The sequence below is a fragment of the Zalophus californianus genome, chromosome 14 (assembly GCF_009762305.2).
Source record: "Zalophus californianus isolate mZalCal1 chromosome 14, mZalCal1.pri.v2, whole genome shotgun sequence".
Lineage (NCBI taxonomy): Eukaryota > Metazoa > Chordata > Mammalia > Carnivora > Otariidae > Zalophus > Zalophus californianus.
Genome location: NC_045608.1, coordinates 595,857 through 620,285, shown reverse-complemented (window position 1 = coordinate 620,285; position 24,429 = coordinate 595,857). Strand labels below are relative to the sequence as shown.

At 63.8% G+C, this 24,429-nt stretch overlaps 1 protein-coding gene across 17 annotated transcripts in view; it reads left to right on the top strand.

Moving 5' to 3' along the window:
* FBRSL1 (fibrosin like 1) overlaps positions 1–24,429 on the top strand; it is an 82,700-nt gene that overhangs the window by 49,808 nt on the left and 8,463 nt on the right. For 5 of the 17 annotated variants that reach the window (XM_027576253.2, XM_027576256.2, XM_027576252.2 and 2 more), the window contains 10 exons: positions 17,702–17,747; positions 20,315–20,633; positions 20,719–20,939; positions 21,651–21,719; positions 21,887–22,101; positions 22,890–22,940; positions 23,132–23,227; positions 23,789–23,857; positions 23,988–24,017; positions 24,209–24,280. In XM_027576253.2, the coding sequence (XP_027432054.2) occupies positions 17,702–17,747; positions 20,315–20,633; positions 20,719–20,939; positions 21,651–21,719; positions 21,887–22,101; positions 22,890–22,940; positions 23,132–23,227; positions 23,789–23,857; positions 23,988–24,017; positions 24,209–24,280 (1,188 nt within the window). Of the gene's footprint in view, positions 1–17,701; positions 17,748–20,314; positions 20,634–20,718; positions 20,940–21,650; positions 21,812–21,886; positions 22,102–22,889; positions 22,941–23,131; positions 23,228–23,788; positions 23,858–23,987; positions 24,018–24,208; positions 24,281–24,429 lie in introns of all 17 variants that reach the window. The other 12 variants (XM_027576259.2, XM_027576258.2, XM_027576264.2 and 9 more) reach the window with 11 other exon arrangements.

The following is a 24,429-nucleotide window of genomic DNA, read 5'->3' as shown; positions in this document are numbered from 1 at the left end:
GGCACTCACTCTCTGCTTGTCCTGAGGCCCCAGGGGAGGCAGGAACTGTGACCCCCCCGACATATCCAGGGACCCCAAAAGAGGAGCCTACCCGAGCTCACACAGCTGGCCCCCAGAGTCCTCTGGGATATGGGACCCGCGTAGCTGCAAAGGGTGGTAGCTGGTGGTGAGGCTGCAGGCGATGAGCATGCCGAGGGGAGGTGCCGAGTGTCCAGGCCAGAGGACAGCATGTTCCCCCATGCTCGTCTGGAGGCGGGTCCGCTGCACACTGGCTTCTAGGCCAGTTTTGTGAAACGGAGCGAAGTGCCATCGGGAGGTCTGTGCATGCATGACCGTGCTTCTTGCTCACCTGCTGTGTCCTGGCCTGCGTTGGGCAGGTGTTGTCCAAGGTGTGGACAGGCGGACGGCCCCTCTCGGCAGACGTATATGAGCAAGCATGGAAAGACAGGGTTGCGGAGGATGCCCGGAGTCCGGGTGATCAGCCTCGGAGCCTGGAGGGGGGCGGGCAGGAAGGGCCGGGAGTCATCCATGGTGGGGAGAGCAGTGGTGTGGATGGGTGAGGAGCCCCCGGTGTGCAAGGCGAGCTGGCCCAGAAGTCCTGCCTGGGGTCTTTAGCGGGGTCTGGACCATTTGGGGAAGGTGGCTGGAGGGCGGGCAGCTGGGAATGAACTGCTGTCTGGGTCCTGGGGCAGAGCAGCTCAGCCCCCCCACCCAGGCACCTGTGCAGAGTGGTCGTTCCTCAGTCTCTCTAATGAATTAGATGAAGGGCCTCAGGAAGGTGCTGAGCTGACACCTCGCCTCCGGCACCTCCTTTATCTGACACCACCTTGCAGGAAGCGCTCTCTGAAGACAGGGTGCTCTGAGTGGGGTTCAGAGGAGGGGTTTCTGAGGCCTGAGACCGCTGGCTGCCCCATCCAGGGCCCCTGGCCTATCTTCCACAGAAGAAACCAGGCTGCTACCCCGCAAGCGGGTTCCTTCCGGGTGTCAGAGTCCTGACTCAGCCGCCAGGTCGCGCCGCACCCAGAACCTGCTCCCCCCTTCTCTCGGGCAGCCAAAGGGTTGACCCCAGCCCTCCAGGGGCCTCTGGGGCCCAGCGCAGCCTGGCCCCTTGCTCATTGCTGGCCCTGGTCTTTTTGTCCCTCTACCTCTGAGGCCACCCCTGCTATCAGAGTGGGGACTCTGGGTGGTAGAGACGGGGGCACGGAAAGGGCAGGCAGCAGGGTGCAGCTCTGACTGTGCCCCAGGAACGAGAGGTCACTTCTGGCACGGCCATTGATGCCCTGGACCAGGTGGCAGGCCACCACCAGGGGCTAGCAGGGGCTGTAGCCATGGCCTCCTCTGCACTCACGCTGAGCGGGGAGCCCACAGGCCAGTCCTGAGCAACGCTTGGGGCCCTGCCCAGCCCAGCCGAGGGACAAGGGGGAGCAGGTGCAGTTGGGAGGGTGTGAGCAGCAGAGCTCAGTCTGGATGGGTGCAGGGCAGGGTCTCGAACTCATGATTCTGGTTTTTTTCTGGCAATTCCTTGTGCAGCCCAAGGGAAGAGCCCCTGCCCTGGAGACTTAGGAGGGCCAGAGTCTGAGTCGCAGAGCCCCCTGACTGGAGGGACTGGCTAGGGTCGCTGTTGGGGCTCACTCCTCTGCTGTGCCAGGTGCAGCCACTTGGCCCAGCCCCCCCCCCCTTCAGGCTGCCACTGGGGCTTGTGACTGTGGATCCTGGGAAGGAAGGCTGTGGCCAGAGTCAGCCTTCCCCACACCTGTGTGCTGGGCCCCGGCCGTGGCCACAGTGAGTGGCCTACACGGGTGATGGGGTGGCCCAGCTCCATCGCAGGGCAGGTGGGAGGCCAGGCCCCCCCAATCCCCAGCTTCAATGAGGCCAGGGTCAGAGGAGAAAGCAGAATCGCCTCCATGCCCCAGTGTCCCCACCTGTTCCATGGGAGATGGAGACACGTCTTCTGAGCCACAGTGAGCTCTGAGTCAGTTAATACGGAGTGAGTAAGCCACAGGCGGCTCCTGTTTGTGGGTGGATAGAGCCGGATGGTGCTCCAGAAAGCCCCTGGGCTGGAGAGCCAGGAAAGGGCATAGGCTTCCTCCCTGGTCACCCAGGTTTGCCCTCCCAGGAGTACCTGGGTCTTCTGCAACACTGGGGTGTATCTCTGGGCAGCTTGGGATGGAGGCCAGAGGCCAGGCTGAGACCCCATGCAACTGACCATGGGTCAGCATGGGCTGGCCAGGTTGGCACTCGGCCTGAGCCCCAAAGCTGCGTGATTGTGGGGAGGTGTCAGGGCTTCCCGGAGAGGCTGCCTGGGGCAAGGGCTCCCTGCCGGATAATTTGCCAACCACCACGGATGGGTCGTGCCTGGTCAGCACTGGCTGGGTCATGGTGCCTCACCAGGCTCTACGTGGCTGCCTGGGCTGCCCCCTCCCCCCGGCCCTCTGTGCCTCTCATCTGGGCACACATAACCTCTCTGCTCATAGGCTCACAAGTCTGCCTGCGCCAGATGCAGAGACCCATCCTGCCTGCACAGTCAACTCCCAGCCCTCAGTCCTGCCTTCCAAGGCACAGACACCAGCTCTCTCCCACACGGCCTCGCGTTGGTTAGAACCTGCATTTGACTGCTGTAGTGGAAACTGGAGTTAGCAGTGGCTTAATAGAGGGTTTGTATTTCTCACCTAGAAGCCTAGGTGTGGGCCCTCCAGGCTGGCATGGCCTGTGTGTGGTCATCAGGCTCCTGTCTCTGCTTGGCCGTCCTTGGTATATAGCTGCCTCCCTCACCCCCTTGGTCCATGAAGGCAGCTGTAGCACCAGCCACCTCATCTGCATCTCACGTCCCCACACCACTGATCATGCAGAATGAGTGATCACCTGTGCGGCGAGCCAGGGAGAATGTTGGTGCAAAATGTCCCGTGGGGGCCGGAGCAGAGGGAGAGAGCATGCGTTCAGAGAGGCCACATTATGTAAACCATAGCAGGAAGCTCAGGTTTGTTCCAAGTGCAGTGGGGAACCGCTATCCCAAGAGGTCCCTGTCCCTCCGGGCTGCATGGGGACGCTAATTACACACCATGTGAGGTTGGACAGCAAGAGAGACCTGAGTTCTGCTGCCTCCCTCTAGCCAGGCTGGGTTCCAGGCCTTCCTCCCAGCCCATCAGGAAGCAGGTGCATCTCCAAGGGGTGCAGTGCCCGCTCATCCAGAGCCGCCACCCTTCCTGTCCTCCCCCACCCCAGTCCAACTGACCTGCCATGGGCCGGCCCCCCCCCCCCCCAGGAGCCTCTGCCCTCTGCAGCTCCTCACCACCTTTCTCGAGGGACACAGCCAGGTGAGGTCTTTTGCCCCTTCCAGAAGGAGCTGCTCAGGGGAGGAAGGCCACGTGTCTCCAAGCATTTGCAGGATGGCAAAAGCCCTGATTTTATAGAGCTGAAAAAACATGGGAATGGGAGAAAGAGGCATCCCCCTGCAGCACGCCCTCCCCTGGGGCCCGTCCCCCTACAGCACGCCCTCCCCTGGGGCCCGTCCCCCCGCAGCACGCCCTCCCCTGGGGCCCGTCCCCCTGCAGCATGCCCTCCCCTGGGGCCCGGCCACCGTCCCCCCGCAGCACACCCTCCCCTGGGGCCCGTCCCCCCGCAGCACACCCTCCCCTGGGGCCCATCCCCCCACAGCACACCCTCCCCTGGGGCCCGTCCCCCCGCAGCACACCCTCCCCTGGGGCCCATCCCCCCGCAGCACACCCTCCCCTGGGGCCCGTCCCCCCACAGCACACCCTCCCCTGGGGCCCGTCCCCCCGCAGCACACCCTCCCCTGGGGCCCGTCCCCCCGCAGCACACCCTCCCCTGGGGCCCGTCCCCCCACAGCACACCCTCCCCTGGGGCCCGTCCCCCCGCAGCACACCCTCCCCTGGGGCCCGTCCCCCCGCAGCACACCCTCCCCTGGGGCCCGTCCCCCCGCAGCACACCCTCCCCTGGGGCCCGTCCCCCCGCAGCACACCCTCCCCTGGGGCCCGTCCCCCCGCAGCACACCCTCCCCTGGGGCCCGTCCCCCCGCAGCACACCCTCCCCTGGGGCCCGTCCCCCCGCAGCACACCCTCCCCTGGGGCCCGTCCCCCCCGCAGCACACCCTCCCCTGGGGCCCGTCCCCCTGCAGCACGCCCTCCCCTGGGGCCTGGCCACAGGGTGTCTCCCAGACCCTCACTCAGCCCGGGGGCACCGTGTGCTACACAGAGGTGGAAGGAGCTCCCCTTGCCCCGCTCCTGGCTGCGCAGTGGGCTGGAGACAGCAGGGCTGCTCTGGGCCTGTGGTGAGGCAGCTGGACGTACAGGTTGGGCAGCTCAGGGCCCTGGGTCTGGGCGCTGGGGAAATTGTGGCAGGCAGGCCGTCCCCAGGGAGGCCTCCCCCCGGACAGAGCAGCAGGAAGACCCAGGCCCCCTCTTCCAGCCAGTGCGCTCCTCCCAGACCTGCTAGGGTCTGAGGTCAGATGCACCTGCAGCGTCTGTAGGCTCTCGCCAGCCCACCCACCCCTCGCCCACTGGCTTTGGGCTCTGACACACTGGGCTCTGACACACTGGGGATGGTCCACATCCAAGACATGGGCACACGGAGACCAGCAGAGTCTCTGTCTACCCTGCAGCCGCCCCGGAGGCCGGTGTGCAGACAGACAGACAGACAGGAAGACCTCTGTCACCGCCCCTCATGAAAGAGCAGGCTCCACCCCGTGGGCGCCCCATGCTGGCTCTGCAAGCCCCCCAGCCTGGCCCGCCCACCCCCCAGCCCTGCCCTGGGCACCGGCTGCTGGTGGGGAAGGCATCCACGCTGCCAGTAGGCTTGGGAGCCAGGCAGCCAGATGGCCCCTCCGCGAGGCTGTGGTTGGTGTCTAACTGCTTTTTTATTGGGAAAATATGGGGGGAAAGATTGTGTGGGGCTCGTTAGGCAGCCTCCTGGGCCTGGATTGGCTGCCATCTGCCCCAGTGGCCCGACCAGGTGGCTGGTGGGCTAGTCCTCCTGCTCGCTGCCTGTGGCCACTGCGCTCTCTCAAGGGATGTGGGTCTGGCTGGCCCGTCTGTCAGATCCCCTGTGAGGACGAACCCCCAGCACTGGGCCTCTGCCGGCTCCCGAGCAGCAGGAACAGGAACGGGGCCGGCAGGCAGCTGGCCAGCCAGGAGGGGCTGGGGTCCCTCGTGGGCACCAGCACACTTCCATGGCCAGCCCATACCCTCTGGGCTTCACTTTCCTCTCTGCTAAATGGGGGTCCTGGGGGGCCTGTGGTCTGGGGTGGAGGTGAGAACGCCAGGCACTGGGGTGAGCATCTGGACCCTAGGAAGCAGGTTTGGGGCTGCCTGAAAGGTGAGTGGGCAGTCGCTCCTCCCTGGGCCATCCTTGCCCTGTCCGTGCCCTGCCTACAGTGGATACACACTCGGGCCCAGGCTCCCTGATGCCTGACTGGGGTCCTCCCCGCACCTGTTTTCTCTCTGAAATGAGAGGTCCACCTCCTAGATCCCTGTGACCTGCGAGGAGAGGGCACAGCAGACCACACGGCAGCCCAGGGCTGGAGCTCCCTGCCCTCCAGCCAGTAACCCTTCAGTTGCTGGACCATGTAGGATCCGGGGTCAAGGAGGGCTGATGCCAGGGCAGCGCCCAGTGTGTGTCCTAGGAGGCTGGGGCCTTCTGAGGATGTGCCCTGCACCCAATCCCTGCAGGAACTCCCTGCTCAGTGGGCTTCCCCCACGTGTCTCTCCTGGACCCACTCCTGGGAACACCTGCTCAGAAGTCTGTGGGGGGCTCTCTTGTCCCCTCACCCGATAGCCTGCCTCTGCAGGTCAGTTGTTGTGGGGACAATGGTGCGGGGAGCTCCTTAGAGGGGTACAGGCCAGGTGCAGGGAAAGCCTTGTGGGCGTGTGGGGGCAATGAAGCCAGCCACCCTCTGAGCCATGCGCTTTGGCCTAGGGTTGCTGAGCCCAGACGGTGTCTTCCCATGGGTCTGTCCAAGGCAGGGCCTCGGACTGTTGCATGCCAAGGGTCCAGACAGGCACTGGGTATGGCAGGTGGGTCCAGTGAGGACCATCAGCTCACCTGGCCCCAGATAACCCTCCAGAGTGGTAGCTGAGCAAGGCTCCCCAGGCTGTGGCATCCCAGCAGAGGGGTACAGGGGTGGGGGGCTGGGATTAGCACCTGCTGTGATAAATTGTCACAAACTCGGTGGCTTAAAACAGTTCAAGTTTTATAGTTCTGGAGGTCATGAGTCTGAAATGGGTGTCACGGGGCCCAAATCAGGGTATCAGCCTCGCTGGTTCCTTCGGGAGGCTCCAGGGAGAACACTAATCCTAACCTTTCCAGCTTCCTGGGCTCTGACCCTGACCTTCCTCTTCCCTCTTGTAAGGACGCTTATGGTCACATCGGGTCCACTGGGGCCCTCCAGGCTCACCACCTCCTCACCAGCTCCCTCAGCATAACTGAAAATCCCTGGGCCCCTTAGGGTGATGGACATATTCTCAGGTTCTGAGGATTTGGACATGGATGTCGGGACCACTGTTCTCCTGCTGTAGCGGCGAGGGGATAATGCCCGGGCCTCAGGCCACGGCACACGGTGGACAGTGCTTTCTAGGACCAGGGGCCCAGAGGAAGCAGGTCATGGTGAGGGAGGTGAGAGAGACCAGGATGCTTTGGGCTGCAAGTGACCAACACTCACCTCACAGGAGCCTGAGTGAAACGGAGCCTGGGGACGGCAGGCTGGAGGGGACAATGGGTGGCCCCGGTGCTGGGATCCTGTCGCCGCAGGGCGCCTCGGGGCCCCGCTGATCTGGGCCAGCCTCCCCCTCCCCCTCGAGAGTGTGTTCCCATGGCCTTGCCTCCATGGGTGCACACAGCCCCAGCTGGAGCCGGCCGGGGCAGATGTCGACGCTCTGCAGGGACAGGAAGTCGGGGGGGGGGGGGTGCTGTGTTCAGCAGGAAGCAGAGGTGCTGGGGTCACACGGCCTGCGTGCAGGGCAGGACTGACTGCCCCTTTCCAGCTCAGTGACACCCCAGATGGGGGCTGTCTGTCCCTCCTGCCCACCACACTTTGGCCCTTCCAGAGCTAGCTGAGCAGCCCCCATGCCCACCCCCTGGAGGTCGTACCAGGCCTGACTGGGGTGGGGGGCTTACAGAGGGGCCGTCCGTCTGTTGGGCTGCTCCCCCTGTGCCCAGAGGGGTCATACCCTCAGACCCCCCCTGCCCGGCAGACCTCTTAGGCCTCGCTGGGCTGGAAGCTCCCAGGCCTGGTGAAGGCTTGTGGGTGGGTGGTCCTTACCTCCAGGGCAGGTGGGGGCACAGTGGGAACCCCAGGGTCTTTCAGGGCCAGGTGTAGGCTGAGCACACACATAAGCTCTCGGATGCAGTGAGGGCCTGAAGACGAGTGGGGTGGATGGGGCAGGGGTCCGTGGGGGGTCGAGACACCCCCCCCCCCGGCGCCCGGGTGCCCACCTCCCTCCCTGCTCCACCAGCTCAGTGCCACAGCCTCAGGTGGTCCAAGCCCCCACAGCCACCCTGGCCCCACCACAGGCCTCCGCCCCTTGGGGGTGCCCCCACAGGACCTGGGGTGACTATCCCACTCAGGCCCACCCCACCCCTTCCCCATCCCCAGAGGGGAAGGGCAGAAGAGCCAGGCCTGCCTGCCACCTCCATTAGAGCACTGGGCCGCTGCGGGAGCCTTAGGGAGACATGCCTTCCGGCCCGCACACACGTGCGTTCACACCGTACAGTGCCGTTACATGTACGGATGCTCTGTGTGCACACACCTGCACACTCACGGGCACCCCTCAGCCCTGTCCCCAGAAAGCCCAGTGGGCTCATGGCTTCTGCTTCGGACTCCGGCTGAGGACACCCCACACCCCTGCCTCACTGGACTCTAGCGCAGGTCAGGCCACTTACCCAACAGGAACATATTCTGCCGTGGTTCTGGGGCCTCGAGGGGAGGGTCCTTCCTGCCTCATCCACCTCGTCCAGGTGTCCCTGGCTTGTGGCCACATCCCCCGTCTCTGCCGTTGTCATGTGGCTTCTCTGTGGCTCCTCCTAGAGGGACAGAGTCCTTGGGTTTAGGGCCACCCTAATGTAGGATGATTTCATTTCAAGATCCTTGTCTCTCCCGCAAGAGGGAGGGGCAGAGAGAATCCCAGAAAGGCTCCACACCCAGCGCAGAGCTGGACGCAGAGATTATGACGAGCTGAAATCAGGCATCCTGAGATCCTTATGCTCGTCACCCCTGCAGAGACCCTAATCCCACATACGGTCACAGTCTGAGGTTCCGGGTGGACATGTCTTCTGGGGCCGCCACTCTGCCAGTGCGTCAGGCTGCGCTGTGCTGCTCATGTCCACCTCCTGGGCGGCACGAGCCACGTGGCTGCCACGGTCACGGCATCGAGGACGGCAGATGGCCCGGGGCCTCCTCCCCTGGGGCCGGCGGCCTTCAAAGCCCTCTAGCTCAGCTCGGCGTCCTGGTACTGCTCTCCCGGTGCCGTGGGACCCTCCCTCCAAGGCTTGCCCCAGGGTTTTCTTGATTCTGTGAAATCCACGTCTTTGGCAGCATCTAGACTGCTTTGCACTGAGCTGGCATTTCCCGGTCAGTGAGGAGGCAGCGCTGGCCATTTGAGCAGGGTCTGATTTCACTCTGTCAGCCCATTAGTGGGGTGGGTCTTTCTGGCTTCGCTTCCCTCCCAGCACTGCGTGCCGGTTAGCAAGGGCCCTCCCTGAACCCTGCCCCCATGCCCTGGCCTCAGAGGAGCCCACCAGGCCACCCCCGTGGGGAGCTTCCGTGCGAGGCCACTCTCCCACCACGGCCAGGAGAACCAAGGCCAGGCGCAGGGCCCATGCTGGGCGGTGAGGGACGGGAGGGCACTCAGGCCCAGCACCCTGGCCCCCTCCCTGAGAGCCCCAGCCACACTCCCGCAGGGCCCTGACCTCGGTCTCAGCAGGTGCTCCGTCACGGCCGCAGGCCCTCCTCACCTGCAGACTGCCTCTGCCTACCCTCAGAGAGGCAGCCTGGGGGCGGGGGCCGGCACCTCCCCCGGTGCCGCCTGGGACGGCAGACAGAGGTACCACATCCTCTGTTGAGTGCGTGTTTCCCTGGGAAGCCCCTGTGCCCCCTGCCACTGCCTTCCTCCCCCTTTGTCTGCCCCCTGTGCCCTTCCAGATTTCGCACCTTTTCAGACCTTCCATGTCACAGCTGCCTGCCTTTCTAAACACAGAGACAGGCCGCCCTGGGTTCCCCCAGCTGGAGGGGGACGCAGTGCCCGGCTCAGAGGTGCTGTCTCGAGGACTGTCAGGGCCTCAGGGTGGCCTGGGGAGCCATGCTTGACATGAAGACGGGCTTCCCTTGGGGTCTGGGGCTGCGGTGGGCGGGTGGCACTCGGTGATGTGGCTGGGCTGGGGCTGCTCCCCCTTGGATGGCATGTCTGCAGGTGCCTCCTGCCGGTGCCTAGACTGGCCCAGCAGAACCACTTGGCCCCCACCTGCTATCCCCACCCCCACTGGCTCTTCCAGGGGTAGGGTCTCCAGCCCGCTGGGGGAGTGGGTACAGCCTGGCCACCAGCCTGGGTCTGTCCTCTGTAAGAGGCACGACAATAGAACACACCCCTGGGGGGCCCTGAAGGTTCAGAGCTCAGTTAGTGAGGCGTACCCGACTTGGTGTACATCTCCCCCCGGGAGGCTGGGACCTGCCCAGAGTCACAAGGAAATGACAGAGCTGCGACTCCACCAGGGCCCACGTCCACTGTCGTCCCCTGCCCCTGCTCCTTCCCTGCAGGCCCCTCTAGGCCTCAGCGTCAAGCCCATGGTGGACAAGGGGGACAGCAGGGCCCCATGCCAGCCACTGGCCAACCTCCCCCTGCAGAGCTCCCAGCTCCTGTAACCACGGCCCCCTGCCACTCTACTGGAACAGCCCCATCTCCATCACAGGAGAGGCCCCACCACCATGCCGCCCGGCTTATCCCAGCAGCTCCCAGCTAGGCCCATTGCTCCCCCCCCCCCCAGCCTTATGGTGGATTCTACAGAGAGGATCTTAAAGAGTTTCTCTCCTGCCTAAACCTGGAGCCACTTCCTCTTGCTCAACACAAACACCCAAGCTCCCTTGAGGCCCTGCCAGGTTGCTCCTGCCTCAGGACCTTTGCACTGGCTGTTAGCCGTCCAAGAAGGGCCCTTCCCCAGAGGTCCCCTCAGCCTGGTCTGCTCGGAGGCCCCGGTTGGAAGGGCCTCCCTGACTGCCGCTCAGAGCAGCACGCGATCACCTTGCCCGTCCAACTGCTGTACTCCCACCCCATTTGTACTTGTCTGGCGGGACTCCCGGTGTGTTTGCCAGTGGCTCGCATGAGGCTGTAAGTGGGACCCAGGCCTGCTGCTGGGCATTTGTGCACCAACATGCTGGGGGGCAGCCTGCTGTGCCCCAAGGGCTGGTCTTTCTGCACTCCATCCCCTCATCGGAGTCCTGGATACAGATGTGGGGGTTCCTGTGGCCACTGTGGCCAACTTCCGCAAACTGGTGGCTGCAGACAACACAGACTGGTTATCTCACAGTTCTGGTGTTCTGGTTTCCACGGTCTTAAGTCAGGGTGGGGCCAGGCTTGTCCCCCTTCCCTGCCTCCTCCAGCTCCCAAAGATGCCCACATTCCTAGCTCCTTGCCCTTCCTGTGTCCACAGCCAGCAGAGAGGTGTCTTCCCATGTCCTTCCACTGGTAAGGACTGTGATTACACTGCCCCCCTGTCATCTGCCCATAGCAAGGTCAGCTGGTTAGCACCCTTAATTCCACTCTGCCGTGTAGGGTAACTACTCAGACTCCTGGGACGAGGGCATGACATCGTTCAGAGCTCTTAGGCTGCTGGGACACCCCACTGCATGAACATCTTTCCCCTTTGCCGCCAGAGGCCTTGGAGCCAGGGCTGTGTGCAGGAGCTCATAACCCTGTGGGGTGCAGTGTGGCGGGTGAGGAGGCCTAGACACCCCGCTGTGAGGCAGAGACTCCTCCCCAGCCCCCGATTTTCCCAGCATGTCTTGACTAAGCCCACGGAAGCCACAGTCCTGCTTCCGGGATTCACGTCCTGGCTCTGCCACAAACCAGCTGCAGGACCCCAGACGGGTCCCCTCGGGTCTCTACCTGCACTTTTCTCATCAGTACAGTGGGGGTGACGGGGTGTCCTCAGAGGATGCAGGCATGAGGGCCCACCGATTTCACAGTCACAGGGCATATAGCCTGATGTCTGACATGCAGCTGGTGTTTGCTGTCTTTATGGCAGGACTTGGGGGGAACGGCGTTAATTTGGCAGGAGAAGGGAATACGTGTATTTGGTAAATAATTCAAACAGAACAAAAGGACTTCAGGTCCCCACCGCGAGTGGCACTGCCTAGCCGTTTCTTCTGGACCCTTGGAGATGAGCTGGGTCCTATGCAAATGTGTCCATTCGTGTGTATTTAGCCAGCCCATGGGATCCTGGAACTCGTAACCATGGGTCTCTTGGAACGGCTACGCAGCGCGCTCCCCAGCGTGGACCCAGCCACTGATTCTTGCAGCCTGGGGCAGGTGTTTGCAGGTTCTGACCTGGGCTTCTAAGCCAGGGGTCCCTGGACGCCCCACCAGAGCTGACCTCCTGGTGCCCCCCGAGCGTGTGTTCTGCATGGATTGCCTCACAGCGCGTTTCATGATAGGAAGCTGTAGCCCGCCTGTGCGCTCTGGAATGGAAGGGCTGCCGGTGCGCCTGGCTCAGTGTCCGCACACGTAGGCGTTCGCAAGGGGCGGTGGTTCGCCCGGATCTTCAGTGGGCTTTCGCCCGCCGAGCGGCGCGTGCCCCGCAGTACCCGTTTGCGCTTCCAGTAACTGGACCGTTCCCCACTGTGCACCCGCGCTTCACAGATGGTGAAACCGAGCACCAGGGAGGGCGGGGCTTACATCGTACGGACGTGCGAGCTCTGTCATCTTTCCTCGCCGCTCGGTGACTCAGTTTCCCCCTCTATAAACTGGGTTTAGGAGCCGTGCATAACTTGTTGCGAGTCGGAGGGGTCGGGCCCATGAAGAGCTCAGCACAGCGGGCGCTGCGAGCGCTGACCTCGTGGCGGAGAGGGAACATCCAGGTTCCGACCGGCCTGCGGCCCCGCGCGGGCAGATCCGCGCCTCGGGGCTGGATTAGTCGGGCCTGCCCGCGCCCCGCCCCCGCCCCGCCCGCCCGCGCTCTCGCCGCCGCCTGCGCGCCCGCCAGCAGTGCGCCCGCCGCCGCCGCCGCCGCCGCTTTCTCCGGCCCTCGCCGCGCCCGACGGCGCCGGGGGCCCAGCGCGCCCCGAAAACCGCCCAGAGCGCGCCGAGGCGGCGCGGCCCGCATGCGCGTCCCCGGCCCGGGCTCCGGCTAGGCAGGGCGCGCCGGGAGAGGGGCCACCTCGACGGGTAGAGGTGGTGGGGGCCCGCGCTCCGCCGCCCGCGTCCATGCCACCCGGCTCCGGCTCCGGCCCCGGCCCGAGGACTAGCGGCAATTGCCTGCAGAGCCCGTCAGACCCGGGGCGCCCGCGCGGTGAGTGCGCGCTGGTGGCTCCGGGGAGGGATTCGGGACTTCGGGGGCCGGGGACAAGAGAGCAACCGCCCCCTCCAGAGGAGCGGGGCTCAGGAGAGGCCCCCGGCGCTCTGCCCACCCCGTCTCTCCCGGGAGCCAGGCGCGCGGAGACCCGGTGTCTCTCCGGCTGCGCCCCCGCGGCCCACGTGGCGGCCGGCGGGCGGGGGTGCATCCCTGCAGAGGGTCCCGGGCCTTGGCCAGGGCAATGGGGGGGCCTGTGGCGGAGGCGGGGCCGGGCGTCGTGGGGGACGCGCGCTTTTGTCTGCGCCCCGGCGGGGGCTCGGCCACCCCGGTTCCCGGCGCCCTCCGCGCTCACCTGCCCGGAGTTGGAGTTCTTTGTCTGGGGCGGGGCGCGGCCGGCGGAGGCTGTGCCTGCCGCGTGTCTGAGCGGAGACTGCCCCGCGGGTCGGGTCCTCGAAGACAAAGCGTGCTGTGACCTCCGCCCGGCCCGGGATTGTGCACCCTAGGGGAGTTAGTGCCGGCCGTGACACTCTCCCTACCGGGCGTGCCCCCTCCACCGAGACCGTGAACCTGCAGCCCGGGCACCTCCCACCTGTATTTTCTCCCAGAGTGACCCTTTTCTTCCGCCCCCACGCTGGCTCACTGCCAGGTGTAGAGACGATGTGGCTGCCTGGGTCACAATCCAGTAAATGGTCTTCGGGAAGTTATTTGCACAGGTCTGGTGGCCGCACTGGGCCTGCCCACCCCCCCTTGGGTCTGCTGGCCAGCTCCAGACCCCTCCCCCTGGAATGGAAGGAGCGGAGGGACTGTGCTGGGCGAGCTCCAGCAGGAGCGTCTGTTTGCGTGCCCTGGGAAAGGGGCTGGCACGCGGGCGCAGGCCCCAGGGGTCTGAGGGTGCCTGCCCCGTCTGTTCAGAGCCTTCCCAGGTGGGCATGGCTGTGCCTGGCCAGATGTCCAGGCCTCTCACTGTGGGCCAGGAACCTGCCCAGGGCCCTTCCCAGGACCCCCGCAGGGACACAGGTCCCTCAACTTCCCCAAGCAAACTTTAACTTGGGCCCTCCATGGCACTGGGGGTGGTGGGGACTGGATGGACTTGGGAGAATGCCTTCCCTCCTGCCTTTGCCAGGCTGGCATCCAGGGTGAGGAGTGGTGGGGAAGACACCCCCCCCAGCCCCTCCACTGTTCCCCTAGAATTTCCAAGTGTCTGGGGCGCCACCTCCTGGCCCCTACTCAAGCCCCAGGCCTTGAACTGAACCAGCGCAACCTTAGGTGAACTTGCTCCCCCTCCCCCCAGGCTGGGACCAAGAGGAGTCGTGCCCCACAGAACACAAGGAATTTCTCAGGGCCGCCTCTCCGCGTTCCTTTCTGATCCCGCCTTGCTCGGATGGGAATGGCCGTGTCAGAACAGGGGGCTCGAACGGGGTTGGGGCTTGGGCCCCCCTCCCCAGCTTCCCTTTCCCCCCCAGACTCCTGGACGGTAATGGCAGCAGGGGTGGCGGGGCCTTGAGCTCGTTCGTGTGCTCTGCCGAGAGATAAGGAGCCTCTGGCCGTGGCGCTGAGCTGGGGACCCTTGAGGCTGCTTGCGCAGGTACAGCACCGTCCCGTTGGCCCAGAGAGTCTGTCAGCGCGGCAGATGATGAAGACCTTAAGGGGCTGCCTCGTTAGAGGAGATTAGAGGAGACGGCTGGCACACAGCAGCTCCTCTCATTGGTGGCAGTGCCCACACTCGTCCAGGGCAGCTGAGAGGCGGCCAAGCAAGAAAAGACCTTCAGACCTGTACCCTGGTGCAGGGGCCTGGGGGGAGGGTGGGCCTCCCATGGGCCTCACAGGATCGGGGACAGATTGCAGTTGGGGGCACTGGGAAGACACTAGAGTGCTTGAGTCGGGGGGTGACCTGTTCTGATTTGGATTTTTTTTCTTTTTTTTAATTTATTTATTAGAGAGAGAGAGAGAGAGAGTGCATGAACATAAGTGGGGGAGGAGGGGCAGAGGCAGAGGGAGAAGCAGGCTTCCCGCTGAGCAGGAAGCCCGACGTGGGGCTCGATCCCAGGACCCTGGGATCATGACCTGAGTAGAAGGCAGATGCTTAACCGACTGAGCCACCCAGGCGCCCCTCTGATTTGGATTTAAAAGAGACTCTTGGCTTTGTGGAGAATTCATCTGTGAGCATGTTAATGAGTCCAGGTAATGATAACAGAGCTGTCACTCGGGCGCTGCCGTGTGGTCCTGGGGTCTCTGGACGGGCCCTGGGAGGGTGGGTGACCCCTGTGCCATCAGGCAAGGGTACAGCGTAGGGGTGCAGTTGTCATCGCTCCTGGCAGATCTGGGGCCGTGCCTGCCATAGAGTGAACTCATGTGAGCTGTCCTCCTGGTCACTTTGCAGACAAACAGACCAGGGGCCTGGCCCCGAGGGGCAGACGGGGACAGGCGCTGCTGGCCATGTCTGGAGCCACAGGCTGGGCTGCAGTGCCCCCCTCCCCACCAGGGCTGACAGCCCGCCCTGCCCCACCCCTGCAGACCCCCAGCTCAGGTGGACACCCCATGGGGATTCCTAGGGGTGAGGTGATAATCCAGGGACTCTCACAGCCACTGCTCACCATGTAGAATGTCCTGGAAATAAACTCGGGAGAGAAGACGTCACGGCCGTGGCACCCCTGCGTGGGAGCGCAGCATGTCCCGCCCAGCTGGTGGCAGGTGAGGTCCCACACGGTCTGGCAGGCCAGCAGGAAGGACCCCTCCGTGCACTGCTGCCCACACGCAGTCAGACACGGGGAAAGTGGAGTCTGCACCCATCTCCCTCGCCTGGAGCTTCCTGCTTCGGAGGCCCACCATGGGTCTTGTCCACCTGTCAGGGGCCCCTCCCCTGGGCCTCCGTGAGCGCTTGGAGATCGCAGGGCATGAGGAGCCACAGCCTCCCTTCCGGCCCGGCTCCTGGGGCACCGGGCTGGGGCTGCATTACCACCCTCTTTTCTTCCTGGTCCCGGTTTTGGGGATTAGAAAAAGCTAATCCCGTTCCAGGGTGATCGCAAAGTATTACAGTGACAGGCTTTGTCCTGCGTTTATGGTTCTGTTTCTCATATTTACATCACTGATCAGTCTGGAATTACTCTGATCGGGGAGCGGCTTCCCCTTTTCCTAGCAGCCAGCTCCTGTCACACACCGTTCACTTTCCCACCAACTAGCAGTGTCCGGCCTGGGTCATGCATGGGCCTGGGTCTGATCCTGGGTCAGGAGCGCATCTTAAAATGGACTCCTGCGCCGTAACATACATGCAGTAAGATGCTCCTGTTTCAAGTGTGCAGCGTCATGCACTCTGACAGATGCATATGACTACGTTTCCGCCACCACCGTCAGAGAACACTTTCATCACCCCAGAAATCACCCTCGTGTTTTCTCTTAATTTTGTATTTATTGTGCTAAGAGACACAACAAAACTTACCATCCTAACCATTTCTAAGCACACAGTGAACAAGCATTAAGCACCTTCGCACTGTTTTGCTGCCGCCGCCGCCTCTGTCCACCTCCGTCCACCCCCGGACTCCACCTGGAAAACCAACACTGTCCCTACTAAACCCTGGCTCCCCCACCCCAGCCCCTGGCACCACCTCTACTCTGTATGAATCTGACTCCTCAGATAAGTGGGATCCTCCAATGTTTGTCCTTCTGGTTCTGGCCTCTTTCAGCACCATGTCCTCAAGGTCCATCCAGATAGTAGCAGGTGTCAGGATTTCTTTTTAAGGCTGAGTGGTATCCATTGCATGTGTGGACCATTTTGTTCTTCCATACACCTGCTGATGGACACCTGGCCACTCCCACTTACTGGCTACTGTAAATAATACTTCTGTGCCTATTAGCGTACAAATATTTGTTGGCGACTCTGCTTTCAGTTTTGGGGAGTGTGTATCCAGGAGTGGGATTGCTATATCACGTGGTATTTCCACATTCAACCTCGTGAGGACCTTCTGGACCGTTGTCCACAGTGGCTGCACCTTTTACCTGCACCACAATGGTGCTCGAGAGTCCCAGCTTCTCTGCATCCTAGCCGGCTCCTGCTGCTGTCCGGCTTTAATAGTGGCCGTCCTCACGGGCTGAGCCCCCATGCTCTTTGGTGCCTGGTCATTCCCCGCCACCCTCCCGCCCGCCCAGCAGCAACCACTGACCGCTTTCCACCAGGAAGTCCAGCATAGGGCCTCTGCACACATGAGAGGCAGTGGTCCTGGGGCCAGGGGATGTGAGGGCTGGGGCGATGGCTGAAGAACTCACAGTTTCATTTTGGGGTGATGAAAATGTCCTAAGCCTGACTGAAGTGACAGTTGCTCACAGCTGCAAAGACACTAAGACCACTGAATTGTACACCTTTGAGAGATGAATTGTATGGCATGTGAATTATAGCTCAGTGAAGCTGTTTTTAAAAAATGTCAACTAGTGGGGTGCCTGGTTGGCTCGGTTGGTGGAGCGTACGACTCTTGATTTCAGGGTTGTGAGTTCAAGCCCTACATTGGCTGTAGAGTTTACTTAAAAATAAAATCTTTTTAAAAAATCAACTAGCAAGAAAAGGGCAGTCTTACGGAGCTCCTTCCTGTGAGCTGTGGCAGAGTCCTCCACACAGGACCACGTCCTCACCCTGACATTGCGCCATCTTGCGTGCATGTGGGCGTCTCCCCAGGAGAGAGGCTGAGAGGTGAGGTCCATCAGAAACCACTTGGGGCAGAATGCTCTGCTCTGGACACTCTGCCTCGTCACAGCCATGGTTCCCCAGACCTGTGACTTGGACCAAAGTGTGGTGGGTGCTATCCTGCAGCCTGTTCAGTTCCAAGCTCTGCTCCATCCTCTGGCACCAGGCCCAGCAGAGTCCTCGGGTTCCTGGGGCTGGCCCTGCCAAGACGCACCTGAGTTCCCAAGTGCCAGCCCCCCACTGGCAGGGCCGCATTGAACCCCCATGTCTCTGCTGAGCATCCTTGAGTCCCTGATCTGGGGCTGAGTGACCTGTGTGCCCACATGCTTGCACCAGGCCTGGGCATGGTCACCCTCCTGGGTGGCAGCTGGACACAGGAGGACACATTCTGCCAGGCCGGGCAGACCTCACATGCACTAAACCTGCCCAGACCTGTGTCCTGGGGGCAGGGTAAGAGCCAAGTTCACCCCAGGCCCTTCATCCCCTCTGTTTCTGACCCTCCTGTCTGTTTTCCAGGCATCTGTGGGCTCTGAGAAGCTCTTCGCCCCAGCAGCTGATAAAGGTAAGCATGTTCCTTGGCCTCACCTCCTCGCCTCTAGGAAAGGACAGGACACATCCCAGAAGTCATCATGGAAAGGGGCAGTGGGCCTTTTGTGGCAAGAGCGTGGGCTCCAGGTTAGGCTCTATCATGGGTCGGGTTCTGGATGCAGAGCCTGAGGCAGGAGTTACGTGCTGTGATTTACAGCCCCCCCCCCCCCGCCCCCGCAAAAGCTACAAGGAAAGCAGAAGTCAGGAGCAGGGCCAGCAATGGAGCAGTGGTTCCCAAAGTGGGGTTCCTGCCCCTTCCCCAGAACTGTTAGCAAGGCATGTTCCCAGACCCTCCCGAGGCTCATGGGGTCAGGTGCTCTGGGGACAACTGGCAGCTCGTGGTTTGGCACCTGCTGAGGCACCCCTGCCATGGTATAGGCTGGCTGCCAGGGCCACCACTGCACACATGGCTAACGTTGCCATGAAGGAACTAGATCCCTGCACAGCAGCCCCACCCCCTGGCCGGCGGCCCCCACACGGTAGCACAGGCATATAGTGCCAGAAAGCTCTCCTGGCCTGCACTGCTCTAGAGAGTGAATTCCCCAGCATCCAAGGCCAGGAGAGGCCATTGTCACCCAGCCTGCCAGGGTCACTGGACCCAGCACAGATAAGGGGCCTGCTTGGAAGGCTCTGTCCAGATGGAACTGGACGTGACAGCCTTGCAGCACAGACAGGTGGGGGCCCACAGTGACCCGTCCTGCCGGTCTGGGAGCAGGGCATGGTCTCCCCGTGCTTCAGGTGGAGAAGACTTGTCCTCAGATCAAAGCATTTCTGCAAAGCCGACACATGCCAGACAGAGTCAGGGCAGGGGATGCCAGACTGGGCTTGGGAGAGAGTTTCACACAGAGTGTAACACAGAACCGTGTCCTTTTCAACAAAAGTCACAAAATGGATGGACACGTACCCTCTCAGCAGTCTGGAGACCAGAAGTCTGAAATGAAGGTGTTGGCAAGGCCACACTCCAGAAACTCTAGGGGAGGTTCCTCCCTTCCTCTCCCTCTTGGGTGTCCTTCCCACCTCCCATGGTCCCCTCCTTTTGTCTGAGAAGGACGCCCATCACTGGGTTTAGGGCCCACCTTATTCCAGACTGGTGTCATCTCAATATCCTTAGCTTGATGACATCTGCAAAGATGCTTTTTCCAAATTAGGTCACATTCACAGGTTCTAAGGACCACAGTTTGGACAGGGCTTTTTGGCACAGTTCAGCCCACTGCCAGGTCCACTCACGCACGTGCGTAGGCAGAGCTCGGGCAACCAGTCAGGGCTCTGCAGTGCCCAGGGAGGCTTCTAGCAGGGGTGTCCACTTGTAGTGCTCATGCCTCCCCAGTGAGGGGAGGGGCTGCAGGAGGGCCAGGGCATTGGCCGCACACCAGCTCTGCCCAGCCCACACCTGCCTCTTCCCATCCTCACGTCTGCTCAGGTCTGTGCTCACTTTGCAAGGGGTGGCACAAAGATGGGGGAGAGAGAGGTCAGAGTGCCAGGCTGGCACCCCTTGGCAGCTGTGAGCAGGTGGACAGAGATGGCGCCATGAGCCATCAGGCCTCAGTCCCTGTTCTCATGGCAGTGGTGGTGCTAGTGGGGGTGGCCTCCTCCCCGGTTCTGGCCCTGAGCAAACATGCAGGCTGCTGGTTAAAGCGGGAGGCGTCACCCGAGAGGAGGCAGAAGGAGCCATTTCCTGCTGCCACCGGTTTCTGCCAGGGGAGGAGACGTCCCAGAGATTCAGCAGAGTCCTCTGGGTCTCGCTGCTGGCCCGGGTCCCACGGCCTTGCAGCTGCAGGCTCTCCGCCCCACTCAGCGCGGCAAGTGCCTGCATGGGCCCCAGGAGGACGCGAAATCTGCCCTGCCCACAGCCCAAATGGGGTGACCGCAATCAGGAACCTGGATTCCCACTCCTGGGAAACTGGGCCGTGGTCTGCTCGAGACAAAGCCTCCTGTGGCCTGGACACGTGCCCGCTGCCTAGCCTGCTTTGGGGATTCCTGACCCACCTGACCTCTGGGCACGTGACCTGAGACACTGCTTAGAAAAGCGGGTTTGGAATGAGTAGGGAGGAAGTCAAGGTCACGAGCACATGCACAGTTTAAGGGGAGCAGTCTCGGCGGGATCTGCCTGGACGGTGGGTGTGGCGAGGGTGGGAGACAACCTGGACGGCGGCAGTTGGGGGGGCGGGCAGCAACTTCTTCCCACCAGGTCCCAGCGAGGCCAGTCCTCTGGAGGTCTCCCCCAGGTCATGGGCCCAAAGAGGGCTCAGGCCATGGGTCACCTGGGTGGTTTCGGAAAGAACGCGGGCCACTAGCGCGCGTGCTGCGCAGTGGCAGGAAGGGCCTGTCCATGTGGGCATCAGGTTCGGACCAATGCCCTGCTTGGGCCGAGCGTGCGCTGCACTTTGCCTCCCTTCCGGAAAGTGCGAGCTCTCTGGGCCGGCAGCCCTCCTCCCCAGCCCTGGCCCCTGTGGACTGGGTGGTGGGGGGCTCAGCCCTGGCTGTGACCTCGCTGCCACTGTCCTGAGTCAGGCCCAGCTCACTCCGGCCCTCTCTCCGCAGGCCCCACGCTGGGCGAGGAGGCCGAGGCCAAGGCCGGGGCGCCGCCCAAAGTCTCGGGCCTGGAGCGCAGCCGCGAGTTGAGCGCCGAGCCGCCCTTCCTGCCCACGGTGCGCAGCCCCGCGCCCCCCGCCGACCCCGCGACAGGCGCCCCGGCCAGCCCGCCGGTCAAGAAGGAAGCCCCTGCCCTGCCCCGCCTCACCCCGCAGCCGCCGCCCGCGCCCCCACAGCCCCGCGCCCCGCTCCCGACGCACGTGCCTCTGCCCCTGGGCGCCTTCGCCGGCCAAGGCCAGGCTGCGCACAACGGCCTGCACAGCCTCAGGTGGGGAGGGGAGGGGCCTGCGCGGGGCGGGGGCGGGGGCCGCGCGGACGCCCCGCCCCCAGGCACTGAGCCCCGCCCCCCGCAGCAGGAGCAGCGGCGCCGGCAGCAGCGCCAGCCTCGGGCTCGCGAAGCACGCGTCCCTGTCGCCTCTCGGGCCGGGCCCCCACCTGTCTACCTCACACTTGGCGCTCCGCTCGCAGGCCCAGCACCAGCACCACGCGGCGGCCATGTTCGCCGCCCCCCCGACACTGCCCCCGCCCCCGGCGCTGCCGGCCAACAGCCTGGTCATCCCAGGACACCCTGCCGGTAGGTGCTGGCTGGGGCCGGGGTCGCCGACCCCCGCACAATGATCCTCACCTCTGGGCAGGTGGGAGGGACTTGGTCTCCCCGGGGAAGGGGTACGGGCTCCTGAGGCAGAGCCTCCCCCACCTGCTCCCAGACACCAGGGGCTGATGGCGGGGCCCTGGCCCCCGCAGGCTGCCTTTCCCAAGGGGGTCCCACTGCCCGGTGTCGGCCTGGGTTGTGCACACGCACGCAGGCGCATGGGTGCCCCACATGTGCACACAGAAACAGACGCATCCGCTGCTCCATCCTGAGCCCTTGCCAGGCCTAGTCAAGGGGAGGGGGGCCTGGAGCGGCTCCGTTGCCAGGCCAACAAAGGCTTCCAGGGCCTGCTGTGACCCTTGCAGTCCCTCATCCCTAGTGTGTCTGGGACGACAGGGCGTGCAGGGCTGAGTCCTGGGGTAGGGGGTCTCCAGGTGAACCACAGCAGCCTGGCCTCTCCCTCCTGCTTGGTTCTGGCAGGTGGCCCTTCAAGGCCAAATATCAGGTCGTGGAAGATTTCTCCCAGGGGTCTCGTCTCCACGTTCTTTGTAAAATCCTGAGCAGCCCACCGCAGGTCCGGGCAGCTTGGTGCCCTGGGATGGGACCAGGATGCTGGGCTGGGGGGGGGGCAGGGCTCCCCTGTGGCCGGCTTGGGGGGCACCGGGGGCTCACGGTGTTCTCTCTTGCCTTTAGATGCCAGCCTGTTGATCTCATTCAGCCAGCCAATCATGTATTGCCAGCCTCATTCGGGGATTCTGATTGGTACTTGGTCACAGGCACCTCTCTTACCTCCACCCTGGGGCCCGCACCTAGCGAGCGGCCACCACGGCTTGGCCTGCCGAAACCAGTGCCAGGTGACTATCCGCCTCGCCCCGCCCGGAGCCCGCGGCCGACGTGCCTCTCCGTCTCTCTCTCTTTTTCTCTTGTAGATCACGAGCTGCTCAGGCAAGAGCTGAACGCGCGTTTTCTGGTCCAGAGCGCTGAGCGGCCCGGCGCCCCCCTGGGCCCGGGGGCTCTGCTGCGGGCGGAGTTCCACCAGCACCAACACACACACCAGCACACACACCAGCACCAACACACATTTGCCCCCTTCCCCGCGGGGCTGCCCCCGACGCCGCTCCTGCCGCCCGCCGCACCCCCGCCGGTGCGTAGGCCCCCCATGCGGGTGGGCGGGGGGCGGCCCGGGCGGCGGGACACACAGCAGGCACACGCAGACGCTCTCCGCACGCACGCCAGCCAAGGCCGCCCCGTCTGGCCGTCTGGCCCCTCCTTCTGGTCCTTCTCTGGGTCCTGTCGTGAGGTTCCCTGTTGTGGGCTTGGGCGGGTGCCCCACGTCCACACTCGGCTGGCATGGCCTTGGGGCCAGTCGTACCCACACGGGGTTTTCACCGTCTCAGTCAGCACCAGGTCAGCAGGTCTGGAGACAGGACTGAGAGGGCGGGACCAGGACTCCATCCCATGGGCCCCGGGTCCTGGGCCCTCGTCTCTGGAGCCAGCTGCTGTGTGGGGCAGAGTCTATGCCACCAGGCTTTGGTCTGTGAAGGGCCAGGTCCCTGGGCTCCTAGGTACATGTCACTGCTTGACGACCAGCTCTGGGCTCCATGCCCCTCATCATGGCTGCAGTATCTCCCCCTGGGCCTCAGCCAGTACAGTCGGATGGTGCACATGGGCCACTTTGCACCTCCCGCAGTGGGACCGTTAGAACAGGGAGGGGCCCCTCCCAGTCTGAGAGCTGGGCCCCAAGGGGCCAGGTCAGGGCATTGGGCCAGTGTCCTCAGGGAGCCCAGGGGACGGCTGGCTGCAGACCACCAGCCGCAGGAAGCAGGACAGCCGTCTGGGCCTCCACCTGGCCCAACGGGGGCGTGGGTGCTGGGCCCAGTGGAGGGTGTGGGCAGGCTCGGGAGGCCTCACTCTCCGCTTTTTTCCTTCCAGTTTGATAAGTACGCACCCAAGCTGGACAGCCCCTACTTCCGACATTCCAACGTGAGTGTCCCTCTGTGGTCACCGGGCTGGCCGGTGGGCTAGAGGTCGCGGGTAAAGGGTGGGGCTGCGCCTGCCCAGAGCCTTGTCAGGTTCCCTTCCACGTAGAGCAGGGGGCCAGGCCCAGCGTCCCCACCCAGGATGTCCATGCTCCCAGCCGGGGCCCTGGAACGCTCCCCCTCTTTCTCTTGCAGTTTTTCCCGTCTTTCTCTTCTGCCATCCCCGGACTGCCCACCCTGCTCCCACACCCAGGCCCCTTTGGGTCCCTACAGGGTGCTTTTCAGCCCAAGGTACCAGCTGCTCCTGGGGTGGACGGGGTTCAGGGCACATGGGAGCCCCCGCCATGCAGTTGTGTGTGTTGCAATCCTGGTGTTGATGTGAGCCAGCCATGCCGGGTGGGATGTGGCTGTGCAGCCCCACGGCAGGAGGGGGCTGGGGGCTCACGTGCTCCCTGCAGGGCCTCAGCAGGACCCCCAGCCTAGGCAGTGGCGGGGGGGGGCACCAGGGAACAATGGGAGTCAGGCTTCACGCGTCCTCATTCCTCAGCTGGGAGTGCTCGAGGTTGGCGTGGAGAGCATCAGGGCAGAGGGGAGGTCTGTGGGGTGTCCAGCACGGGGCCGTCCATGTCGCAGGAGGCCCGGGAGAGGACTGGGCTTGCTGCTCTCACCTTCCCCAGAGCAGGGCTGCCTCAGGCCCCTAAGCCAGGCATGTCCTTGTCAAGAGCCCCTTCCCACCTCTGCAGAAACCCTTGTACTGAGGATGTGGGAAGCCAGCCCTCCGCCCCCACCCCGGTGGCAGTGTGCAGGGACGCGGGCTCTGCAGCTCTGTCACGTCCTGTTCTCTCCCTCCAGACTTCCAGCCCAATCGAGGTAACAGGCCGGGCCAGTGCTGTTCACACCCTCCTCCAGAAAGGCCCCGGGGTAGGTGGCCACACTGCCCATCCTTCCCTCCCTGGGGTCACCCCAGCCAGCCCAGTCCCCCTTGTGGTGGTGGCAGGGCATGGCCACCCCCAGAGCCTGGACCTCACACTTCCTTCTCTGTTGCTGACAGGTGTCCGACCCATACCGGACCACAGTCAGGGTGAGTGTGCAGGCACACGTCTGTGCGTGTGTGCATGTGCCCTTGGGAGGGAGGATCATGGCTGAGGAGGACGCTGGGTGCCTCCCGGATGGCCCCAGGGGCGCCCCCAACAACAGGAACCTGGGGTGCTGAGGGGGGCAGAAGGAGGAGGCCCCACTGTGCGGCTGAGCGTGTGGCCCGCCCTGTCACAGAAACCTGGGAAGTGGTGTGCTGTGCACGTGCAGATCGCCTGGCAGATCTACCACCATCAGCAGAAGATAAAGGTGAGCCAGTCACGTGTCCTGCCGGCTGGGCCGGCGTGCCACACGGTGTCCTGATGCACCCCTTCGGGGCCGCGTCTGACAGACGTTCACTGTGTGCCCATCATGGGGGCACACGGGGTAGGGCTGGGGAGGAGGCCGGGTGGCGGGGG